Source organism: Rana temporaria, chromosome 9, assembly GCF_905171775.1.
Source record: "Rana temporaria chromosome 9, aRanTem1.1, whole genome shotgun sequence".
Classification (NCBI taxonomy): Eukaryota; Metazoa; Chordata; class Amphibia; order Anura; family Ranidae; genus Rana; species Rana temporaria.
In genome coordinates, this window is record NC_053497.1 from 16,958,287 (window position 1) to 16,985,335 (window position 27,049).

The following is a 27,049-nucleotide window of genomic DNA, read 5'->3' on the forward strand; positions in this document are numbered from 1 at the left end:
CGCGGCGATACCTCACTTGTGTGGTTTGAATACCGTTTTTATATGCGGGCGGTACTCGCATATGCGTTCGCTTCTGCGCGCAAGCTCGTCGGGACGGGGCGCTTTAAAAAATTTTTGGGGGTTTTCTGATTTATTTTTATTGATTTTATAATTTTTTACACTGAAATAAAAAATAAATAAAAAATGTATCACTTTTATTCCTATTATAAGGAATGTAAACATCCCTTGTAATAGAAAAAAGCATGACAGGTCCTCTTTAATATGAGATCTGGAGTCAAAAAGACCTCAGATCTCATATTTAGACTTCAATGCAAAAAAAAAATGGAAATTTTGTCATTTAAAAAAATGACAACAAAAAAATTGTCTCTTTAAGACGCTGGGCGGGACTGACGTTTTGACGTCACTTCCGCCCAGCAGAGCTATGAGGACGGGTGGGGGCCATCTTGCCCTCAGTGGAGTCCTCACCGCTCAGGCAGCAGCACCTGATCTCCTCCGCCGCTACCGACGGCTCCGGTAAGCGGCGGAGGGCGCGGGAGAGCGGCGGGAGGGGCCCTCTCCCGCCACCGATAACGGCGATCTCGCGGCGAATCCGCCGCGGAGACCGCCGTTATCGTTTACAGGCCCGCCCACTGAAGAGATGGATATCTCGGTTGTGGCAGCAGCTGCTGCCGTTACCGAGATATTCATCTTTAAAAAGAGGACGTATATATACAGTGGGCGGGTGTTAAGTGGTTAAGCAGTCGAGGGCCACAATGAGCGGAGCGGGCGGATGACAGGTCACGGCTACTCTATATGCCCTCCGATCCGCCCAGATGAAAGGGGAACGAATTCCCTTCTGTTTTTCGGATTGGAGGTAGGCGGGCGTAAACAGACATCTGTCGCTCTATAGAGGTGAATTGAGGGTCCCATTCGGTTGGGCTGAACGTGTGAAAAGGGCCTAAGGCTGCTTTCACACGGATGTGCTGCGGTTTACCCACACCACGGGTTCAGCGTAGTGTACCTGTGTCTATCCTGCGGGTTGGCTGACCTTTTCAGCAGCTCAGCAGCCACTTTCTTCCTTTACCACCAGCTTCATTCACAACACCGATTCTGTGGTATGGCGGGTCAGCAACCTGAGATCTGGGCTTGCCAACCCACTATTCCAGGGCAAGAGGTCCCGGGCCACTGGTTGGCCACCCCTGCTCTAGGGTGCCATTTGGGTTTGTCATGTGTGCTGAAGGATCACGGTTTCCCTCACACACTACAAGTGATTCACAGACAAAAGACAGGGATACACAGGCAAAGGCACAGAGCCAATCAGAGTGGTTCTGTGTCTTGTGATTGCCAATCACAGTGATCACAAATGTAAGCACAGTGTTGTGTGTGTGTATTCATTTGAGAGCCCTACTCTTCCTCTTCTGTCAGTGCTTCCCAACAATCATGTGAGTAAAACTTTTCCAACTGACCACCAATGAAAAGGGGGGGGCACACTGACCACCATTAAGTAGCAAGGGGTTACACAGGGGGCACACAAGCCACCAATGTAGGGGGGCACAGACACTGACCAACAATGTAAGGGGCCAAACACCAACCACCAATGTAAGGGCCACAGCACCGATTATCAATGTAGAGGGGCAGAGACTATAATCATCAATGTAAGAGGCACATCAATGGCCACCAATGTAGGGGGGCAGAGACACTGGCCACCAATGTAGGGGGGCAGAGACACTGGCCACCAATGTAGGGGGGCAGAGACACTGGCCACCAATGTAAGGGGGCAGAGACACTGGCCACCAATGTAAGGGGGCAGAGACACTGGCCACCAATGTAAGGGGGCAGAGACACTGGCCACCAATGTAAGGGGGCAGAGACACTGGCCAACAATGTAAGGGGGCAGAGGCACTGGCCAACAATGTAAGAGGGCAGAGGCACTGGCCACCAATGTAAGGGGGCAGAGACACTGGCCACCAATGTAAGGGGGCAGAGACACTGGCCACCAATGTAAGGGGGCAGAGACACTGGCCACCAATGTAAGGGGGCAGAGACACTGGCCACCAATGTAGGGGGGCAGAGACATTGGCCACCAATGTAAGGGGGCAGAGGCAATGTTTGGCAAGTCTGGAGCCCCCTGTTTTAGATGGTTGAGGAATACCTGGCCCTCCTTGTGCTTCAAATTTCTGTATACATTTGTACATCCCTGTATGCCTGTATCATCATGGATGGAAATCGGCCCGTTTGTTACTGTTATATAGAGCACCATTGATTGGTCACATACCTTCCTTGCAGTACACACCACCCACAGAAAGGGTCTTTAGCACGCACACATTCATCACATGTAGATGACTGGGAACACTCTGCAACTGGAACTTTGGAGACCTGAAAATGAAAAAAAAAATGTTAGAAATCTCCATTGCCACTGATGACCCATGGAAACCTACCAAATGCAGACAAAGACGATAAAATGTAAATTCGGATTGGTTGCTGCGTCTTACAGGTAACCTACATAGGCAAAGCTGAGCATGAGCAACAATGAACAAAGGCTCACCTGAAATGTTGGGCTATGGTGTTTTTGGGGGGGGGGGGGGGGGGACAAGATGTGATGTTCCGCTAATGTTGAGCAAGACATGGATGTGGCAAATCACTTCAATAATTATTTTTGTTCATGTTCAAGGAAAATGGTCATACACCGATGATGTCTCCTCTTTGTAAAAACGTTATGGAACCAACCGAGAAAGGACAAGGACTAAGCTCATGAAGGTTAAACGCTTTAGAGGCGGGGCCGTCTTCAGGCAGAGATGTAAATGTGGTCTTGGTTAATCTAATAAAGTTTTTACAAAAGGAGTGACGTCAATGCAAGCAGGGCCGTCTTTAAAGCAGGGCAAGAGGCCCCATTGTTGTGGGGCCCAAAGAAGCTGCCTCATACTTGCCAACTATCCCAGTTAAAATTCCCTTGTCCCTTGAAGTTTTAGTCCTGTGCTGTGTCCCGATATCGCAGTGTGAAGTGCTGCTACTAATGCTTCCCAGCTCTGCCATATTGTTGTGTACAGGTGACTCACCTAGAGACCCTGTGTTTACATGTTAACCGTCTCCTGCACATATACGTCGGCAGAATGGCACGGCTGGCACAAGCATGTACATGTGCGTCCTCTTTAAGTGCCCAGCCGTGGGTCGCGGGCGTGCGACCCGGTCCGAAGCTTCGTGACCGCGGCCCCGATCACCGCTGGAGTCCCGCGATCGGTCCCCGGAGCTGAAGAACGAGGAGAGCTGTGTGTATATATACCTTCCCCGTTCTTCACTGTGGCGCTGTCATTGATCGTGTGTTCCCTGATATAGGGAAACATGATCAATGACGTCACATGTCCAGCCCCGCCCCCCCTACAGTTAGAAACACATATGAGGTCACACTTAACCTCTTCTGCGCCCCCTAGTGGTTAACTCCCAAACTGCAGTTGTCATTTTCACAATAAACAATGCATTTTTATAGCATGTTTTGCTGTGAAAATGACAATGGTCCCAAAAATGTGTCAAAATTGTCCGAAATGTCCGCCATAATGTCGCGGTCACGGAAAAAAATCGCTGATCGCCGCAATTAGTAGTAAAAAAAAAAAATATTAATAAAAATGCAATAAAACTTTCCCCTATTTTGTAAACGCTATAAATGTTGCGCAAACCAATCGATAAACGCTTATTGCGATTTTTTTTACCCAAAAATATGTAGAAGAATACGTATCGGCCTAAACTGAGGGAAAAAAATGTTTTTTTATATATTTTTGGGGGATATTTATTATAGAAAAAAGTAAAAAATATTGTTTTTTTTTCAAAATTGTCGCTCTATTTTTGTTTATGGCGCAAAAAAAAAAAAACGCAGAGGTGATCAAATACCACCAAAAGAAAGCTCTATTTGTGGGGAAAAAAGGACGCCAATTTTGTTTAGGAGCCACGTCGCACGACCGCGCAATTGTCAGTAAAAACGACGCAGTGCCGAATCGCAAAAACTGGCCAGGTCCTTGACCTGCCTAAAGGTCCGGGTCTTAAGTGGTTAATAACCGTAATTCATATGTAAATAATGCCCCTCTGCAGTGAAGAGATGATGTGCTGTAACCTCTAGCAACCAATCAGTGAGCAGTATTACTGTACAGTAATGTCTAGCAACCAAACAAGTAGAAATCACGTGCTGTAACCTCAAGCAACTAATCAGTGAGCCGTAATGTGTGCTGTAACCTCTAGCAACCAGTCATTAAGTGGTAATGATATGCTGTAACCTCTGGTAACCAATCACAGCCTGATCTGATACAGTAAACGGATTTTAAGTCTAGATGATATTTATTGTAAGTCTCAGAGCATGTGGAGAGCAACATTTTTTTGCCCAGGGTCCAATCAACATTAAAGACGGCCCTGAATGTAAGAGCACATGGAGGGAGGACGGGCTCCTTGCCCAACACCTGAAATTCCTAATCTTGGAGAGAGATGTAGAAGTTTTGACAAGTGACAATTTTGTTTTAAATTACTTCTGCTAAAGCCAGCCATACGTGGATTGAAATTTGTCCAATAGGGTTCAATATTGAGTTGGCCCCGCCCTCTGCAGCTACAACAGCTTCAACTCTTCTGGGTAGGCTGTCCGCAAGGTTTAACCACTTCACCACTGGGCACTTAAACCCCACTTAATAACCAGACCAATTTTCAGCTTTCGGTGCTCTCACATTTTGAATGACAATTACTCAGTCATACAACATTGTACCCAAATGAAATTGTTGTCCTTTTTTTCCTACAAATAGAGCTTTCTTTTGGTGGTATTTGATCACCTCTGCAGGTTTTTATTTTTTTTGCTAAAAATTTAAAAAAAGAAATAAAAATGTCTTCATTTCCATTATAAAAATTGCAAAAAAGTAATTTTGCATTGATGGGCGCTGGTGAGGCTGCATTTGATGGGTGCTGGTAGGCTGCATTTAATGGGTGCTGGTGAGGCTGCATTGGTAGGCGCTTCGTTAAAAAGGTAGAGTTTACATCGGCAGGGAAAAGGGGGTGGAGCCAAGGGGGAGGCAAAATTAGGTTTTGCCTAGGGTGTCAAAAATCCTGGCACCAGCCCTGACCATATACTAAAAAATAAAAAATCTGTTTCTACTTTGTCTTAACCACTTAACCCCCGGGACCATATTGCTGGTCAAAGACCAGAGCACTTTTTGCGATTCGGCGCTGCGTCGCTTTAACTGACAATGGCGCGGTCGTGCGATGTGGCTCCCAAACAAAATTGATATTCTTTTTTCCCCACAAATAGAGCTTTCTTTTGGTGGTATTTGATCACCTCTGCGTTTTTTAGTTTTTGCGCTATAAACAAAAATAGAGCGACAATTTTGAAAAAAAATTATATTTTTTACATTTTACCATAATGAATATCCCCCAAAAATATATAAAAAAAAAACTTTTTTTTCCCTCAGTTTAGGTCGATACGTATTCTACATATTTTTCGTAAAAAAATTAAATAAAATCGCAATAAACGTTTATTGATTGGTTTGCGCAAAAGTTGTAGCGTTTACAAATAGGGGGTAGTTTTATGGCATTTTTATAAAATTTTTTTTTTTTTTTTTTACTAGTAATGGCGGCGATCAGCGTTTTTTTTTTCGGTACTGCGACTTTGTGGCGGACACTTTTGACACATTTTTGGGACCATTGGCATTTTTATAGCGGTCAGTGCTATAAAAATGCATTGGATTACTATAAAAATGCCACTGGCAGGGAAGGGGTTAACACTAGGGGGCAGGGAAGGGGTTAAGTATGTTCCCGCCGGGCACCCGCACGGGAGTCAGGGACGAGCGGGGGGCGCAAAGAGAGCCAACGTTATTGTACGGGCCAGTGTTGCCAACCATCCGTCTTTTTACAGACAGTTCGTAAAAACGGGCACTTTTTTCCCCCGTTCGTAAACATCCGTGGTTGCGGGAATGTGCCAGTAAAAATAGCCGAGATTGGTTCGGCTTGGAGCTGCGCATGGAGATTGGAGGCAGGAGGTGATGGTGGCTGCAGTGGCACCGCAGAGGGGGATGGAGGCAGGGGAGATAGGAGGCAGGTTGTGATTGGGAGCAGGGGGTGTTGGTGGCACCGCAGAGGGTGATGGTGGCACCGCAGAGGGTGGGGGATGGAGACAGGGGTTGTTGGTGGCACAGCAGAGGGGGATGGAGACAGGGGACGATGGAGGAAGGGGGTGATTGGAGGCAGGGGGAGATTGTGGCACCGCAGAGGGGGGTGAAGGCAGGGGGTGTTGGTGGCAGAGGGGGGTGGAGGCAGGGGATGATGTGACTAAATCATTTGCCCTTATTATATCGAAAATAACAAAGATATGTTTTTTTACCTTAATATCACATTGCTATTTGCCTAGCGTACTTGTTTGTAGCCTAAATACTGAAATTTGCACCTAAAAATGTAATTTAGTAACTTTTGTGAAATGCCAGTAAAAACGTGGCTGCGCCAGTAAATTTCGGGTGTCATGCCAGTAAATTTTAAACTGGTAGTTTGGCAACACTGGTATGGGTTCACGTGCAGGGGAGCCGACCTGCCGCCGAAGAACTACGGCGGCTGGTCGTTAAGTAGTTAAGCTTGCTATACATTATACAAATGTTATTATTGAATTTCCTTTAGATTCACCTTCTACTATGAAGCACAAGGGCCCGTCTGATCGCACACACATGGAAGGTGTTCAGGTCTGACCTCCTATTATACGGTTTTGCTAAATCTAAAGGAAAATTGTACAAGAAGAATGTATGATGTATAATGTATGATGTATGATGGGCGGCCTTACACAATATGCCGCGTTACCCGACAATCTAAACACCCCCCCCCCTAAACAGCAAGATCCTTTCCTTTGTCAGTTAAAACGGCAAACACAGAACCTATATATATATATATATATATATATATATATATATATTTATACACACACACACACACACACACACACACACACAATAGGACAGGTGGTGCTTCATGTCTCTTCAAGCCCTTGAAATTTGCATGTGTGAAGCTGTGATCAAATATTCAGCTTGGTGACCTGTCTGGAAGGAGGGGGAGGGGGGGGCTGAAGCGCGGGTCACGTCTTCATGAAATATGTATTCATCCTCACGCATGAAATCTCCAGGAAAGACGCTCTAGATGGGAACTTCAATGAAACCGTATCCATTGTATATAATATCAAATGACTACAGCTTTCCAGAAGTTGTGGGAAAAGTGTCTGACATGACGGATCTTCCCACCTGACATACTTTAATCTTCATTTCCCCTTTCTGCTCACATTCCAAATACTGCAGAGACATGCCAATACCTGATGGGACAGTATAGGGAGCATATTCTTCTCTAAGAAAAGAATTCCGATTTCGCCTTTTATTGTTCAAAGTGATAACACCAAAGACACCAACACGAGGTGACGGTGACGCGTTTCACACAAACATCTTGTGCTTAATCATGATTAAGCACAAGATGTTTGTGTGAAACGCGTCTCCGTCACCTCGTGTTGGGTGTCTTTGGTGTGATCACTTCGAACAATAAAAGGCAAAAATTGGAATTCCTGGATGTGCAGCCATTTCTTTTCTTACAAGTTTCCCACGGGGACGGGCCGGGGCTGGCACTCTACGAGACATTCCACCTCAGGCAGGGCCGGTGCAAGGATTTTTCCCAACTCAGGCGAAGGTGCATTTTGCCGCCCCCCCCGGCGTGCACGCACGCACAGGGCACAGCACATCAGGGCACATGAGGGCACAGTGAACATCAGGGCATAGCACATCAGGGTACAGCACACCAGGCCACATCAGGGTAAAGGGCACATCACATCAAGGCACAGGTCGCAGTACATCAGGGCACAGCAAATCAAGGCACAGGTCGCAGTACATCAGGGCACAGTGAACATCAGGGCATAGCACACCAGGGTACAGCACACCAGGCTACATCAGGGTAAAGGGCACAGCACATCAAGGCACAGGTCGCAGTACATCAGGGCACAGCAAATCAAGGCACAGGTCGCAGTACATCAGGGCACAGCACATCAGGGCACATGACATTGAGGTACAGCAGACTGGGGTATAGGACATCAGGGCACGGGACATCAGGACATATGGCACATCAGGTAGGATGACCACGTGTCCCGGATTGCCCGGGACAGTCCCGCATTTTGCTGGTCTGTCCCAGGCACCTTCATTCCGGGACAATACAGTGTCCCGGAATGAAACTGACACAGCTACCCCTCGGGCCAATCTGATGCCCACAAAAAAAGCCGCCACTTCACCACTATACTCACTGACAGTACTTGCCCTGGCCGGGAATGCCTGGAGGAGCACAATCCCCTCCCCCTGCTTGTGATTGGAGAAATCATAAATCCCGCCTCTTGTGTGCAATCACTGTGCTGTGATTCGTTACAGCACAAAACGATTTTTGGGAAGGGAGGGGGATGTCCCTGAATGGTAGTTTGGAAATGTGGTCACCCTAACATCAGGGCACTTGGCGCACATCGGGGCATATTGGAGCACATCGGGGCATATTGGAGCACATCGGGGCATATTGGAGCACATCGGGGGCACAGTGTTTACCTGGCAGCCAGTATGCAGGAAGCATCTGTGATAAGTTCTCTCTCATGTTACGCTGCCCCGGCGGCCTCCCCTCTCTTCTCGTCCATCCCAGATGATGTCACAAGCAAATGGGGATGGGCAAGAAGAGAGGAGGGGCCGCCGGGGCAGTGTGACATGAGAGAAAACCTGGCTGCAGTGCTCCCCTCCCTCCTCCTCTAGACTTCACCGCCGCCGCCATGTAGCCAAGGCGAACGAGACAGACAGTGAGGCTGTCTGACACACACACACACACACTGACCTAGCGCTGGCCCTAGTCTTACCGCCCGCAGCGGCAGCCCTGAGCCCACAGACACACACACACACACACACTCTACGATCGGGCGGGCGAATGTCCCGGTGACGGTGACCCGCTCAGCTTTCCGCCCTGTTCCCCTGGCGCCGCTGGCGCCGTAAGGCAAGTTCCCATGTTGCCTTGCGCTAGCGCCGGCCCTGACCTCAGGTTATCATCATACACCTGGAGCAGTGGCTCTTTATCTTTGTATATTGGGTGCTCCGTCTTATGCTCTACCTGGCGCAAGATAAGATTTTCTGTCCTAACTCGGCCATCCCCCATCTAATTGGTGCTGCAGCACTGTCTGTGACATGTTCAAAGAGAACCAGTCACAACGTTAGGTTATCAAGAGTCTTAATATTCAGCCGGAAATTATTCTAAACAGGACAGTCTGATCTACACTCACCAGCCACTTTATATATAGCATAGCATGAATCTATCCATGGCCGCTGTAGCCACCCCCTATTCAGGCGTATGGCACCTTTTCAGACACTGGGCGCTTTAATTACAGCGGAGGGGGGGGAGGTGTTTTTGAAGCACCCGATTACAACCATAGGCTCTAATAGGCTTCAAAAAAGGTGGACTCGGAGCGCAGAGCACTGCGCTCGGAGCCCACCCAAGTGTATCAGAAAAGCAAACGAATATTTGCTTTTCTAACACCAAACCACCTCTCCACCAATCTGGAAGTGCAGGTCTAATACCCGTCACCTGATTGGCTGAAGGCACAGGCATTCCTATTGGACGCCTAGCAGAACGGAAGATGCACTGGAATCATGGAGGATGCAGGAGCCATCAATTCACCCGCTGCATATCCCCACAGCACGCTGCCGTCACCCGCTGCCTGACACGCCACCAGGATGGGCAAAGTGCCAGTCAGACAGAGAGCGGGCGAGGGGACACAGTGGCTGCATATGATGGGCGCAGTGGCTGCATATGATGGGCGCAGAGGCTGCATATGATGGGCGCAGAGGCTGCATATGATGGGCGCAGAGGCTGCATATGATGGGCGCGCAGGGGCTGCATATGATGGGCGCAGGGGCTGCATATGATGGGCGCAGGGGCTGCATATGATGGGCGCAGGGGCTGCATATGATGGGCGCAGGGGCAGCATTTTATGAGCACAGTGGCAGCATTTTATGAGCACAGTGGCTGCATTTTATGAGTACAGTGGCTGCATTTTATGAGCACAGTGGCTGCATATAATGGGCACAGTGGCTGCACATAATGAACACAGTGGCTGCACATAATGAACACAGTGGCTGCACATAATGAACACAGTGGCTGCACATAATGAACACAGTGGCTGCACATAATGAACACAGTGGCTGCACATAATGAACACAGTGGCTGCACATAATGAACACAGTGGCTGCACATAATGAACACAGTGGCTGCACATAATGAACACAGTGGCTGCACATAATGAACACAGTGGCTGCACATAATGAACACAGTGGCTGCACATAATGAACACAGTGGCTGCACATAATGGGCACAGTGGCTGCATATAATGGGCACTATGGGCACAGTGGCTGCATATAATGGGCACTATGGGCACAGTGGCTGCATATAATGGGCACTATGGGCACAGTGGCTGCATATAATGGGCACAGTGGCTGCATATAATGGGCACAGTGGCTGCATATTATGCATGCGCATACCTCCCAAACTTTTGAGATGAGAATGAGGGACACCTACTAGCAAACGTATGTAGGTATAGGACACGCCCCTGCCACACCCCCTTAGAGGAGAGTTAACAAAAAAAAGGTTTATTAAATCCACATGGGGCTTTTTTTACCACTACTATTCTTTTATATTGGCTTTTAGAATTTACAAATGCAGAAATTTAGAAATCGGATGAAAGGTTTAGCACTGGGAAACACTTTTTGAAAGATAAAAGTGCATTTTATATACAACTATATGGATCAGACCAAAATGAGGGACAAATGAGAAAGAAAGAGGGACATTTCTCGAAATCAGGGACAGTCCCTCGAAATCAGGGACAGTTGGGAGCTATGGCCACCAGTATGGCCATTGCTGGAGGCAAATCAGGGCCTTTCTTATCTGGCTCAGACATAAGCCGCCTTATCTACTAGCAAAGCATTCATATTTAGCACCTTGCCCCCCACCTGAACTTGGAGTATGTGTGGTCAGGCAGTCAGGGGAGAAAGTGTCAGATTTAGAGGTGACCTCCAACTTTTAACATGCCACAGTAATGTCAATTTAAATATTTCATAGGCAGGTTTACTTGATTACAATAATTTGCAGACGGAACAGATTTTGTTGCCCAATTGTGACCTGCTCTCTTCCAGGCCTGAGGGAACCCTAATTATCACCATGTAATCCATGACCAGACATACAATTACAGCCTAGCAATTTACACGTCACGTACACATACCAAGTACATGCAGATTATCATAGACTCCAGGTACATATGCCAGCCAGATAAGTACCAGGTAAGGGCAAATTAGCCCAATATATCATTTTACTCATTTAACCCAAGAATTAAACTGGATACAGATTTATGGTGTGTGAGGAGACAGCCACACAAACAGAGCAGCCACTAAAATATATATAATTATGCAGTCTAACTGGTTCCCACATGAAAGTACCATTTACTGGTTTATAGCATGTGCTAAATATTGCGACAAAATATTCCCGTTATATTTTATGTGCATTTGTCATATTTTATACCTTTTATACCTTTTATTTACCTGCAAAAGCCTCCCTGGATTAGACATCCAAAAACCTTGAAAGTGCTGATGGGTGCCGCCATCTTGGATGCGATATCTACAGCCATAGCAGCAGGGGCGTTGCTAGGTGGCAAAAAGACCAGGGGCTTCAGCCCGAAGTTCAAGACTGGGAACTGGGGGGCGGTTTGTATGTGACGCAGCCTTTTTTTTGGGCTAGCACGTGACCTACCTGACCTACATACACTGACGGTAGTGACCTACATACACTGACCTACCTGCACTTATGGTAATTACCTACATACACTGACACACTGACCTACCTGCACTTATGGTAGTTGCCTACATACACTGACACACTGACCTACCTGCACTTATGGTAGTTACCTACATACACTGACCTACCTGACATTTACATACACGTTATTACACTGTCTGACGGTTCTGACCTACCTCAGCTCAGCGGTGTCACAGCAGCAGGCAGTCATTCCGTCAGAGAGCCGAAGAGCCTGGCTGGAGGGGAGGGGAGGAAAGCCAAGGAGGAGAGGAGAGCCGCCCGTGGGATGTGGCGCCCGGTGTGGCGGCCGTATTGCAATTCCCGCCTTCTGGAGCAAGTGCAGCGCCTATGATTGACGTCCCGCATCCCGCGGTTGCGGCATTGGACCAGTGGGACGTCCATCATAGGCGTTGCGCAGGCTCCAGAAGGCGGGACCTGCTATGGGACTCGGGATCAAATCGATCCCAGCGCTCGCCACTCGCTCGGCGGCTCGAGGCCAATAATGCAGTCCTACCACTGTGAGACTCGGGGCTTTACGGTGTCACATGTAGGGCTTCAGCCACGGCTAGCCACCCTCTCCCGACGCCCCTGCCCAGCAGACTCACAGCTGTAATTTAAGTGGTACAAGTATAGTATTGCCCAATTCTACTTCCCTGGCAGCTATAACTGAGTTATCTATTATTATACAGGATTTATATAGCACCAACAGTTTGCACAGCGCTTTACAACATCAGGGAAGACAGTACAGTTACAATACAATTCAATACAGAAGGGATCAGAGGGCCCTGCTCGTTAGAGCTTACAATCAGTGGTAAAGAGGCTGGGCCAGCACAGACAGTAATTAATTAGACACGCCCAGAATAGAAGAGTGTTATTACATGGAAGGAGGGAGTTGGACTGGGATAGGCAGGGCAGCCATCAGGAATTATGGGGCCCCTTACACAGCTTCTGGCGTGGGCCCCCTGGAGCAAAAAACGGGGGGGGGGGGGGGAGGTGCTGCCGCCTGAAATTGAGACGCGGGGGGGGGGGGCTGCCGCAAATTGAGAAGCGGGGGGGGGGCCATTTACAAAAAAAGAAGAAATAAAGAAAAATATATATAAAAAGGGGGGGAGGGTAGCCATCCGGGCCCTGGGGACCTCTGGGCCCTTTAATAAAAAATAAATAAATATATATGTACAATTTTTTATTTTTTTTATAAAAAGAAATTACAAAAAAGGGGGGTTGCATACAAAGCTTCCTCTGATTGTCTGAAGCAGAGAAGCTGGAAGGTAATGTCACAATTCCCAACGTAGGCATCTGGGACCTCTGGGCCCTTTATTAATAATAATAATAATAAAAAGAAACCTCTGGGCCCTTTAATAAAAAAAAAATATATATATATATATATATATATATATATATATATATATATATAAAAATAAACATGTATAGTAAAATAAAAAGGGGGGGTTGCCATCCAGGGCCATGTGGACCTCTGGGCCCTTTAATAAAAAATAAAAAATAAATAAACATTTATAATAAATAAAAAAAAGGGGGGTTGCCACATGGGGCCCTGGGGACCTCTGAGCCCTTTAATAAAAAAAATATATATATAAAAAAAGAAATAAAATAATATACAAAAATATATATTTTTTTATAAAGAAAGGGGGGTTGTCATCCGTGGCCCTGGGGATCTCCGGGCCCCCCGTACCCCTAAAAAAAAATTGGCCCTTTAATAAAAAATGTAATAAAAATATATTAAAAAATATATATTTTTTTTTTATAAAAAATAAATTCAAAAAAAATATGAGTTGCCATCTGGGGCCCTGTGGGCCTCCGGGCCCCTAAAAAAAAAAAAAAAAAAGAAGAGGGTTGCCATCCGGGCCCCTGGGGACCTCCGGGCCCCTTACAGGTGTACTGCCTGTACCCCCCTGATGGCGGCCCTGGGGATAGGCAGTGGACTGGAGTTTAAGGGGACCTTAAAAAGGTGAAAAAAGCTAATTACTGAAAGGAAGTAAGCATCTAAAATACTAGTTTTCCATGCTTTTACCTGCATTTTTTTAAATTGGTAACGGGGTCTCGCTAACGAAAAAAAGCACCAAGTATAGCTGTGGTGGACACATGCGCTACGCATGGTGGTCTACCCTACTGTCATATACACAGCAACTACATAGCAAATAAGGTTTAAAGGCCAAAAATAAGGCCAAAAATAACTAAAATCAGATGTAGCACTACCCCCGGAGGAGCTGCTGGTTGTTTTGGGTGGCACATTTACCTCATGGCTCCCCCGAATTCCTAGGGGTGCATTTAGTAGAAGTAAAGGAATGTCCGCAACAGGTGCTCTTTGCTGTGCTCTTAGGGTGTGCACCACAAAGCCCAAACACACACTACCGATCACTCACAATGTTTATTCAGAAAGGGAAGGGGCCAGTAAATTACATATATCACATTTTTGTTTTTTTGGTGTAGATTGGGAGATTTTCCATGCTCCGTAGCGGAGCCAAAGCCTCTTACCTGCGACTCTGTCATTACATACAAGTTCTTCTCTTCTTTATCCAATATGAGGTCAGGACTGACAGGAGACCCAAGAGCCAAAGTCAAAGTGCTGTAGTTCCGTCCGCTTCCAGAGGACACAAATACCTACAATGAGACACGCCCGTTAAAGAATTCCTTATTTTTCCAGAAAAGTCACTCATTATAAAGCTTATGGGAATAGTTGATTTGGTAAGGAGATATTTACTGGTGTTCGTGTCACATTTTATATCCAAAATAATTTAAGGAGACCCCATTGCAGACCAATCATTTCTACAACAATTTTTCCATTAGATCAGGGCTCGACAAATCCCGGTCGCCAGGGCGACTAGAAATAGCGTCCTGGCGACTTGGCTTGGAAGGTGGGCTGGCGCCATCTGGTGGTGAGCCGTTGGTATTACAAGTTATTACCACCAGATGTGTGAGCTGACGCCATCTGGTGGTGGCCGTTGGTATTACAAGTTAAACGGCAATTCTAATGTCATTTTTCACTATTTTCACTGCCATCTTCTTCCCTCTAATTAGAACCCCCAAACATTATATATATTTTCTGTCCAAACACCCTAGAGAATAAAATGGCGATCGTTGCAATACTTTCTGTCACGCCGTATTTGCGCAGCGGTCTTACAAGTGCACTTTTTTGGAAAAAAATTACACTTTTTTAAATAAAAAAATAAGACAACAGTAAAGTTAACCCCATTTTTTTTAATATTATGAAAGATAATGTTACGCCGAGTAAATTCATACCCAACATGTCACGCTTCAAAATTGCGTCCGCTCGTGGAATGCCGACAAACTTGTACCCTTTAAAATCTTCATAGGCGACGTTTAAAAAAACCTACAGGTTGCATATTTTGAGTTACAGAGAAGGTCTAGGGCTAGAATTATTGCTCTCGCTCTACCAATCGCGGCGATACCTCATATGTGTGGTTTGAACACCGTTTACATATGCGGACGCTGCTCACGTATGCGTTCACTTCTGCGCGCAAACTCGTCGGGACGGGGTGCGTTTTCTGGCTCCTAACATTTTTAGTTGGCTCCTAGATTCCAAGCAAATTTGTCAAACCCTGCATTAGATTATACAAAATGTACGTACTGTACACTTTACATTGAAGATGAGGGCACCCAGCAGAAGTCTCGGAGCGTAATGTCAGAAGCCACAGTCATTACTCAAAGTGAAACTCTATAGTGGTCATTCTTTACAAGGGTTTCCTAGAACCCCAGGGTTCATCCAGAGGTGGCTAGGAGTCCATTGAGCTGTGGCTAACTGACCTCCCATGTGATGATACCTGCATAGTTCTGGGTCAAACACCACTTGGCAGAGGCATATGCATGACTGCAAGAGGGGGATTTATGACCACCACTGTAAGGGTAGCATTCTTCTCACTTATCACCACCAATGTAAGTGGCACTTTCCCAATGACCAATAGGCTAATCTTAACAGGGGTTCCCTACGACCTGAAAATGATTGCAAAGGGTCCCTCTGGAGTAAAAGGTTTGAGAAAGGTTGCACTATAATATTCCCCTTTGCTCCTCCTTGGGCTGCAGTTCCTGCATAAGGGTGGCTACGCAAGGGCTACATGATCTCCTTGTAGGGCAAGTGTTACCACCCTCTTTGAAGAGTTCTTCTACGATGCAGCATGCATTGGCACATGAAATCACCTCTCATGTCAGCAAGCTGCTTCTCTGACAACCCCACCCATAGAATAGCTAACAGGCAGTGGGGCACATGGGCAATACAGAATGCAAGCGCAATGGGATAGGTAGTCATAGGCTTGTAGTGGACAGGACCATGATGATACATGCACTGCTCAAGCCTCAGACGCTAGTTATGTGGCTTTAGGTTTAGAGGAGAGAGTGAAGTCCCATACAAGTACAAACAGCCCCAATCTGCAAGCATCAGCAGCTAGGGATGAAAGATAGTGTTGAGCAGAATATGCCATATTCGATTTCGCGATATATCTCGAATATATATTCGAATATTCGAGATATATTCGCTAAATTCGAATATTCGTGATATTTTATCGAAATTAATTGAATGCGATTTTTCGCTATTGCGAATGCGAAAATAATTGCGATTTTTTAATAACTGCGGTAGGAGCGCTCTGATTGGCTTAGAATATTCGTGATATTTTATCGAAATATCGCAACATGCGAATGCGATATTTATTGCGCAATTTCGAGATATGCTGGAGGAGCGCTCTGATTGGCTCAGAATATTCGTGATATTTTATCGAAATATCGCAACATGCGAATGCGATATTTATTGCGCAATTTCGAGATATGCTGGAGGAGCGCTCTGATTGGCTCAGAATATTCGTGATATTTTATCGAAATATCGCAACATGCGAATGCGATATTTATTGCGCAATTTCGAGATATGCTGGAGGAGCGCTCTGATTGGCTCAGAATATTCCTGATATTTTATCGAAATATCGCAACATGCGAATGCGAAATTTATTGCAGATATTTCGAAAACTGCTGTAGCAGCACTCTGAAATCGAATATGTATGATATTTTAACCAAAATACATATTGCGATTGCGATTTTTCGATCGCGCATGCGCAATTGCGCGAACAACACGCGACCATTTCCTGGAGCCTTGCCAGTTTCCCAATATTACAGCAACATGGTGGGAAGCAATTTCTCAAAGTCTGAGGAAAAGTTGCTGATTTGTGTAAGTATTTTGACCACTGTTATTTCATCATCTTCAACTGCATTTAAGTCTAGTTTAAAAGTTAGTATATATGATCAGATATTAGTATTTAACCAAAAATGTGTCTCCTGCTTTTACAAAACTACAAGTCCCAGCATGCCTGGACAGCTGCAGACACCCTGGTTGGCAAATGTGTATTTAGGCACTTTTCCTTGTTATTTAGCATAATGAATTTAAAATTTTTTTGGACATAGGACGTATGCGAACGTCCTGACTTCAGTGTCCTCAAGGCCCAAGGACGTTTGAATACATATTGCCCTTTAGATGTTGCAGAACTACAACTTCCAGCATGCCTGGGAATGCTGGCACTTCTAGTATTGTAAGTTCTGCAGGCCCACATTTTTCAGGCCTTTATGCACGGGTCTCTAAACTGTGGCACCCTAGATGCAGCAAAAGTAAAATTCTTAGCATGCACTGAAAGACCGTGGCTGATGGGAGTAGTAGTTTTGCAACAGCTGGAGGTGGACTGGTCTTGAAACCCAGAGTTAGGTAACAAACCCGTAGTGTTTTGCAACCATTCTGCCTCCAGCTGGTTATTTTCTGTTGAAAAGCCTGTGGCGTGCAAAACACAACCCAAAAACTCCACCCGGTGCAAGGAAAAATTTGCACACACCTAAAGAGTGACATCACAAAAAACTGCGACGGTTGCATACGTCAGTGGTCCTCCGAAAAGGTCCCGTCTCTGACCCCCCGGGGCGTTAGGCTCCTAGGCTCCTGACAGGGAAAAGAGTTACTGTGGTCCATACAGCCGAAGCCATATGGACCCATCTCGGTCCAAGCAGCGCAATCAACACGCGAACAACACGCGACCATTTCCTGGAGCCTTGCCAGTTTCCAACTTATGATCGCAGCGCAATCACACAGCAACATGGTTGGAAGCAATTTCACTAAGTCTGAGGAAAAGTTGCTGATTTGTGTAAGTATTTTGACCACTGTTATTTCATCATCTTCAACTGCATTTAAGTCTAGTTTAAAAGTTAGTATATATGATCAGATATTAGTATTTAACCAAAAATGTGTCTCCTGCTTTTACAAAACTACAAGTCCCAGCCCAGCCCAGCATTTAAGTCTAGTTTAAAAGTTAGTATATATGATCATATATTAGTATTTCACAAAAAATGTGTCTCCTGCTTTTACAAAACTACAAGTCCCAGCATGCCTGGACAGCTGCAGACACCCTGGTTGGCAAATGTGTATATTGGCACTTTTCCTTGTTATTTAGCATAATGAATTTAAAATTTTTTTGGACATAGGACGTATGCGAACGTCCTGACTTCAGTGTCCTCAAGGCCCAAGGACGTTCGAATACATATTGCCCTTTAGATGTTGCAGAACTACAACTTCCAGCATGCCTGGGAATGCTGGCACTTCTAGTATTGTAAGTTCTGCAGGCCCCCATTTTTCAGGCCTTTATGCACGGGTCTCTAAACTGTGGCACCCTAAATGCAGCAAAAGTAAAATTCTTAGCATGCACTGACAGACCGTGGCTGATGGGAGTAGTAGTTTTGCAACAGCTGGAGGTGGACTGGTCTTGAAACCCAGAGTTAAGTAACAAACACGTAGTGTTTTGCAACCATTCTGCCTCCAGCTGTTTTTTTCCTGTTGAAAAGCCTGTGGCGTGCAAAACACAACCCAAAAACTCCACCCGGATGCAGTGAAAAATGTGCACACACCTAAAGAGTGACATCACAAAAAACTGCGACTGGTACATACGTCAGTGGTCCTCCGAAAAAGGTCCCGTCTCTGACCCCCCGGGGCGTTAGGCTCCTGACAGGGAAAAGAGTTAGCAACGCATATCTCCCCTATACGTGTATCCTGTGTTGTTAATAATATATTCATAATTATGCAAATGATAATGGCTGCTATATTTATGCAAAAAAGGTGGCGACCGAAATGGCAGGATATAAAATCTTTCATGTTACCCCTGTCATTGATTAATAAGGCGAGAATGCTTCCAATTGTTGAATAGCATACATTTACGTCATATATCCATAAGGCTGTCAACAGAAGTATTACAATATACTTTGTTCTTCATCTTGCAGAAGTTCCTGGAAACAGGATATGATGACCTGCGGCGGCAGCCACAGAAAAGGGCTGTGGTCAGCGCCCTAATCGCTGACTTTGGCGGCCAACATGACCACAAGGCCATTGTTAAGAAGTGGTCTGACCTCAAGAGGCGCCAAATGGGTAATGTCAGACGTCTTCGGGCTAAATATCATCCAGGTAAGTTATTGTTGACAGTTATGTTTTTTTTTAAAAAAGTGTATTTTGTGCGTGAACTCGAAAGAGAGAGGAGCCGGCCTGCAGGAGTTGGGAGGCCTCCCCCAGAGGCAATCTGCCACCTTTCTCCATGCCCCGGTTGGCAATGGCGGGTGTGAGGGGGTCCTCCCAACCCAACCTCGCATAGCACACCCACCAGTGGCGGGGCTGAGACCACCAAACTCAATTCACAGGTAGCCGAGAGCGGGATCCGAACCCCTAGCTGCAGAGGTGAATCAGTTGTCAGTGCAGTGGCAATCGCGTGGAGCCACCGCAGCTCCTTTGGTGACAGTTATGTAAGGTCATATGTAATTCATGTAAGGTCAGATGTTGTTAACCAAGATGCCATGTTGTGCTAACATATATCACCACCGGCCAAGGTATTCATAGTACTGTTGAAAAAAGACATGGGGCAGCAGACAGGAACACAGAAGTTATGTGGGAACATAATTTTCCCATTGCTTTGCATGGGACTTTAAAGAAAAACCCCGACCATGGCAAGTGGGGGTGGGTAAGGTTTAAACCACCTATCCTATGTTTGTGGCTGACATATAAGTAACCTGTGTGCCAAGTTTCATATAAATATCTTTAGCCGTTTGTACGTGATGCTGGAACATACATACATACATACATACATACATACATACATTTATGCACACACACACGTTGAGTTTTATATATATAGATTACCACTAAATTCCTGTGTTAGGAGTGGGGTTGTTATAGTAATCCCGTGTGCTCCATCAGGCCCTTTTTTTAACATGAGATGGTCTGAACAAAACAAAGGAGACAAAAACAGCTCATTTTAACATGGTTGCATCCCAGCTCACGCTCAGTCCCCTGTAGTGCCCACAAGACCCTTTAATATAACATTGTCCCATTGGTTAACTGTCTATATAAATCAATTTGTATTCATATACAATACAGCACAGTACACAGAATTTGCATACGTCATTAGAAAACATTTTTATAATATATGAACATTGTGTTATTATAGGAGCTCCAATGCCAGTTGTCCGCGCCAAGCGCAGAAGGCGCCAGGCCGATGAGGAGGAGGAGGAGGATGCGGCAGAGGAGGATGCGGCAGAGGAGGACATGGATGAGGAGGAGCAGCCAGGGCCCTCCCACTCCCCAACCCCAGCTCCTGTTGAGGAGCAAGCTGAGGAGCTTCCCCCCCCCACCACCCCAACTTCTCAAGCAGAAGAGCAGGAGGAAGAGAGCGGTCCTGTGAGCCTCATTCAGGAAGGTAAATATGTGCACAATGATTAATAACATTTCAACAACAAAATGTAGATATAAAAATGGACAACATATAAAGCGCACCTGTCAGATTGTATAACCATAATATGGTATTGATGCTAGAAGTATACAGGTAGTGCATAATTATTAGGCAAGTTGTATTTTTTGAGGATTCATTTTATTATTGAACAACAACCATGTTCTCAATGAACCCCAAAAACTCATTAATATCAAAGCTGAATTTTTTTGGAAGTAGTTTTTAGTTTGTTTTTAGTGTTAGTTATTTTCGGGGGATATCTGTGTGTGCAGGTGACTACTATTACTGTGCAGAATTATTAGGCAACTTAACCAAAAAATAAATAGATAGCCATTTCAATGATTTATTTTTAACAGTGAAACCAATATAACATCTCAACATTCACAAATACACATTTCTGACATTTAAAAACAAAACAAAAACAAATCAGTGACCAATATAGCCACCTTTCTTTGCAAGGACACTCAAAAGCCTGACATCCATGGATTCTGTCAGTGTTTTGATCTGTTCACCATCAACATTGCGTGCAGCAGCAACCACAGCCTGCCAGACACTGTTCAGAGAGGTGTACTGTTTTCCCTCCTTGTAAATCCCACATTTGATGATGGACCACAGGTTCTCAATGGGGTTCAGATCAGGTGAACAAGGAGGCCATGTCATTACTTTTTTTTATTTAATACCCTTCCTTGCCAGCCACGCTGTGGAGTACTTTGACACGTGTGATGGAGCATTGTCCTGCATGAAAATCATGTTTTTCTTGAAGGATGGTGACTTTTTCCTGTACCACTGCTTGAAGAAGGTCTCTTCCATAATCTGGCAGTAGGACTGGGAGTTGAGCTTGACTCCATCCTCAATCCGAAAAGGCCCCACAAGCTCATCTTTGATGATACCAGCCCAAACCAGTACTCCACCACCACCTTGCTGGCGTCTGAGTCGGACTGGAGCTCCCTGCCCTTTACCAATCCAGCCACGGGCTCTTCCATCTGGCCCATCAAGACTCACTCTCATTTCAGTAGTCCATAAAACCTTAGAAAAATCTTTCTTGAGATATTTATTGGCACAGTCTTGACGTTGCAGCTTGTGTGTCTTGTTCAGTGGTCATCGTCTTTCAGCCTTTCTTACCTTGGCCATGTCTCTGGGTATTGCACACCTTGTGCTTTTGGGCACCCCAGTGATGTTGCAGCTCTGAAATATGGCCAATCTTGTGGCAAGTGGCATCTTGGCAGCTGCACGCTTAACTTTTCTCAGTTCATGGGCAGTTATTTTGCACCTTTGTTTTTCCACACGCTTCTTTTGTTTGATGATCACGCTTCAGAAGCTTTGCAACTTTAAGAGTGCTGCATCCCTCTGCTAGATATCTCTCTATTTTGGACTTTTCAGAGTCTGTCAAATCCTTCTTTTGGTCAATTTTGCCAAAGAAAAGGAAATTGACTAATAATTATGCACACCTGATATAGAGTGTTGATGTCATTAGACCACACACCTTCTCATTACAGAGATGTACATTACCTAATATGCCTAATCTGTAGTAGGCTTTCGAGCCTATACAGCTTGGAGTAAGACAACATGCATAAAGAGGATGATGTGGTCCAAATACTCATTTGCCTAATAATTCTGCACTCCCGGGATGTGTTAGACACATAACAAGTGTATACACATGATAATGATTGATTAATAAGCAAAAAAAAATATTTATTTATTTGGTAACGTTATTTGAAATCCAAATGTTTTTTTATTATATCCTAAAAGCATCAAGAGATCTGAAGAGGCAAAATATACTCATTGAAAAGACGCACCAGAAGATCCTTCAGAACCAGCGTAAGATGAGCTACCTCAACCAACAAAATGCTCTGCTAGAGCAGCAGCTATCGGGTCAGATTGCGGAAATGCACCGCATTCAAAAACGGATTGAGAGCTATATTTAAATTTATTTTTGTATTAAAAAAACTTATTTTTTGGAAATGTTTCATTTCTTTTTGAGATAGAGTTGTAGGTTTTTCAACACATCTAACTTCACATCAAACAAATCAACATCAACACATTTAACTTCATAATAAGCAAAAACATTTTATACTATTATTTTATTTAACATTAACCTAGGACAAACTAAAGCACACGACACAGACACGACGAACACAAAATAAACTGTTGAAAAATGAACATAACAAAAGCAACAATATATATATATATATATATACAAAGAGAGAGAGAGGGAGAGCAAGAAAGAGAGAGAATGCAGATGAGCTCTTGCAGTCAGCCCAATGGTTGCAGTATAAATGCCGCAAAACAGGGTTTAACATAAGGTTCATTGTTATAGTTACACTTGCTGTTTAGATCCGGTCTGGTAGTCCGGTCTGGTAGCTTGTAGCGGAGGCTGTTGGTGGATCCGCTGTGCCAGAAAGGTCATGAAGCTTTACTCAGCATGGAGGCAGCAGCAGGAGTATTAAAATATAATATAACTAGACAATGCATTTCCTGAGGAAAATGCGAGTGGGAATGCTTAATTGGTGAGCCCCTTGCCAAAGACATTCACCATAACCACTACACTATCTTTAGGACACACAGCTTCTTTCTCTATCTGCAAAGTATAGAGTATGCTGACTTCCTGGTCGCCCCTCCCCCCTCAATAGGTTTCCCCTCCCCCCCAGGTCAGTGAGGAGGAATATTGCACTGAGGTCAGGAAAGTTATTTATGGAAAGAAATAACATTACAAACGCTTTTAATTCACAGATCTAATACATGATTTAAGCCTCCAAACAAAGCTTAATAAATCCTCAAACGTACATGCAATTGATACAACGACTACACCGTTTGAAATACACGGCCCTTGTAAACGCATCGATATGAAATTTATGTAGATAAACTTAAAAATGTGGCCATTTCTGCGATTTAGAAAAGAGCGTCTTTGTGAGTTCTGCAGCAACATTTTTTAGATAATTTCACATGAGAGTCTATGAGACATAATTTCTGGCTGTTGCTCCAATAATTAAAACTAAAATACGTATCGCAGAATTGGTCACATTGCCATAAACCAGACAAGCATAGCTACGTTTTGATCTAAAAATTGTGTATGAAAAGTAGATCTTGTGGGCGTGAGACCAATTTGTTTCCCCTTTTTGTAAAGATATTTTTAATTACAAAGATCTCCAATGTTAAGGTCACATGACAGACTCTAAATCCCCTCCATAGGATTACATTATAACCTATTGCATTTTTGTGAAAAATTCGCAAAACGTAAATTGCGTTTTCACCAAAAAATTGTAAACGATAACGATCTGAAAAGTCATAGCCGGATAGCTAAATATTTTGTGACCGCTTTAAAGTTTTTTCAGTGTCTGTAAGTGAAAGTATGAAGTAGCTGAAACTTTTGGCATGGCATGTGAATTCAAAGGGGAAAAGGATGTTCTCATTGACTTCAATGTTTAAAAAAAGGGTCTAAAAGCTTAAAATTTATAAAAGTGTAAAAAGTAGAAAAAAACTTGAAGAAGTCCCATCATTAGCTGAACGAGACGAACATTTTTACAGTTGAATGGTCTCAATAGCTGAAAGTATGCCGAAGTTACGCAGAACCAAAAAACTTAAGGAATAATAAGATTACTAAATTTACGGATATCAATACTGGAAATGTTTATTAAAGCATTCACACTAATTAAGATTAATACATTTACGGGTATCCATACTAGGAATGCTTATTAAAGCATTCCCACTAAGTATCACACAGGCATGATTTACAAGCAGTAGTGGTAATAGTAATACATAGCATAAAAACACTTGGGGAATACTTTACAGCATCAGTAGTGGTCATAGTAGTCAATAGTGTACCAAAAAATTGGGACACAGGTGTCTTGACTGAGCTGTAATAGTAGTAGTAGACATTGACAATACAGTGTCAAATCACTCGGGCAAGAGGTGCCATGATGAACAGCAGTCTTAATAAGAGTATATAGGGTGTGAAATAACTGCTGACATAGGTGTCTTGACTGGGCAGCAGAAGCAGCAGTAGTAGTATTAACAGTAGTAGTTGATACAGAGTCATATCACATGGGCAGGAGGTGCCATCATGAACAGCAGTAGGAATAGGAGTATATAGAGTGTCAAATAACTGCTGACATAGGTGTCTTGACTGGGCAGCAGCAGCAGAAGCAGCAGTAGTATTAACAGTAGTAGTTGATACAGAGTCATATCGCATGGGCAGGAGGTGCCATCATGAACAGCAGTAGGAATAGGAGTATATAGAGTGTCAAATAACTACTGACATAGGTGTATTGACTGGGCAGCAGCAGCAGAAGCAGCAGTAGTATTAACAGTAGTAGTTGATACAGAGTCATATCACATGGGCAGGAGGTGCCATGATGAACAGCAGTAGGAATAGGAGTATATAGAGTGTCAAATAACTGCTGACATAGGTGTCTTGACTGGGCAGCAGCAGCAGAAGCAGCAGTAGTATTAACAGTAGTAGTTGATACAGAGTCATATCACATGGGCAGGAGGTGCCATCATGAACAGCAGTAGGAATAGGAGTATATAGAGTGTCAAATAACTGCTGACATAGGTGTCTTGACTGGGCAGCAGCAGCAGAAGCAGCAGTAGTATTAACAGTAGTAGTTGATACAGAGTCATATCGCATGGGCAGGAGGTGCCATCATGAACAGCAGTAGGAATAGGAGTATATAGAGTGTCAAATAACTGCTGACATAGGTGTCTTGACTGGGCAGCAGCAGCAGCAGAAGCAGCAGCAGTAGTATTAACAGTAGTAGTTGATACAGAGTCATATCACATGGGCAGGAGGTGCCATCATGAACAGCAGTAGGAATAGGAGTATATAGAGTGTCAAATAACTGCTGACATAGGTGTCTTGACTGGGCAGCAGCAGCAGAAGCAGCAGTAGTATTAACAGTAGTAGTTGATACAGAGTCATATCACATGGGCAGGAGGTGCCATCATGAACAGCAGTAGGAATAGGAGTATATAGAGTGTCAAATAACTGCTGACATAGGTGTATTGACTGGGCAGCAGCAGCAGAAGCAGCAGTAGTATTAACAGTAGTAGTTGATACAGAGTCATATCACATGGGCAGGAGGTGCCATCATGAACAGCAGTAGGAATAGGAGTATATAGAGTGTCAAATAACTGCTGACATAGGTGTCTTGACTGGGCAGCAGCAGCAGCAGAAGCAGCAGCAGTAGTATTAACAGTAGTAGTTGATACAGAGTCATATCACATGGGCAGGAGGTGCCATGATGAACAGCAGTAGGAATAGGAGTATATAGAGTGTCAAATAACTGCTGACATAGGTGTCTTGACTGGGCAGCAGCAGCAGAAGCAGCAGTAGTATTAACAGTAGTAGTTGATACAGAGTCATATCACATGGGCAGGAGGTGCCATCATGAACAGCAGTAGGAATAGGAGTATATAGAGTGTCAAATAACTGCTGACATAGGTGTCTTGACTGGGCAGCAGCAGCAGCAGAAGCAGCAGCAGTAGTATTAACAGTAGTAGTTGATACAGAGTCATATCACATGGGCAGGAGGTGCCATGATGAACAGCAGTAGGAATAGGAGTATATAGAGTGTCAAATAACTGCTGACATAGGTGTCTTGACTGGGCAGCAGCAGCAGAAGCAGCAGTAGTATTAACAGTAGTAGTTGATACAGAGTCATATCACATGGGCAGGAGGTGCCATCATGAACAGCAGTAGGAATAGGAGTATATAGAGTGTCAAATAACTGCTGACATAGGTGTCTTGACTGGGCAGCAGCAGCAGCAGAAGCAGCAGCAGTAGTATTAACAGTAGTAGTTGATACAGAGTCATATCACATGGGCAGGAGGTGCCATGATGAACAGCAGTAGGAATAGGAGTATATAGAGTGTCAAATAACTGCTGACATAGGTGTCTTGACTGGGCAGCAGCAGCAGAAGCAGCAGTAGTATTAACAGTAGTAGTTGATACAGAGTCATATCACATGGGCAGGAGGTGCCATCATGAACAGCAGTAGGAATAGGAGTATATAGAGTGTCAAATAACTGCTGACATAGGTGTATTGACTGGGCAGCAGCAGCAGAAGCAGCAGTAGTATTAACAGTAGTAGTTGATACAGAGTCATATCACATGGGCAGGAGGTGCCATCATGAACAGCAGTAGGAATAGGAGTATATAGAGTGTCAAATAACTGCTGACATAGGTGTCTTGACTGGGCAGCAGCAGCAGCAGAAGCAGCAGCAGTAGTATTAACAGTAGTAGTTGATACAGAGTCATATCACATGGGCAGGAGGTGCCATGATGAACAGCAGTAGGAATAGGAGTATATAGAGTGTCAAATAACTGCTGACATAGGTGTCTTGACTGGGCAGCAGCAGCAGAAGCAGCAGTAGTATTAACAGTAGTAGTTGATACAGAGTCATATCACATGGGCAGGAGGTGCCATCATGAACAGCAGTAGGAATAGGAGTATATAGAGTGTCAA

The 27,049-nt window shown here is 44.6% G+C and overlaps 1 protein-coding gene across 2 annotated transcripts in view; it reads right to left on the reverse strand.

Moving 5' to 3' along the window:
* PLXNB3 (plexin B3) overlaps positions 1-27,049 on the reverse strand; it is a 208,346-nt gene that overhangs the window by 89,936 nt on the left and 91,361 nt on the right. For both annotated transcript variants that reach the window (XM_040322874.1, XM_040322872.1), the window contains exons 4-5: positions 14,317-14,442; positions 2,255-2,355 (exon numbers count right to left, since the gene is read on the reverse strand). In XM_040322874.1, the coding sequence (XP_040178808.1) occupies positions 2,255-2,355; positions 14,317-14,442 (227 nt within the window). The remainder of the gene's footprint in view (positions 1-2,254; positions 2,356-14,316; positions 14,443-27,049) is intronic.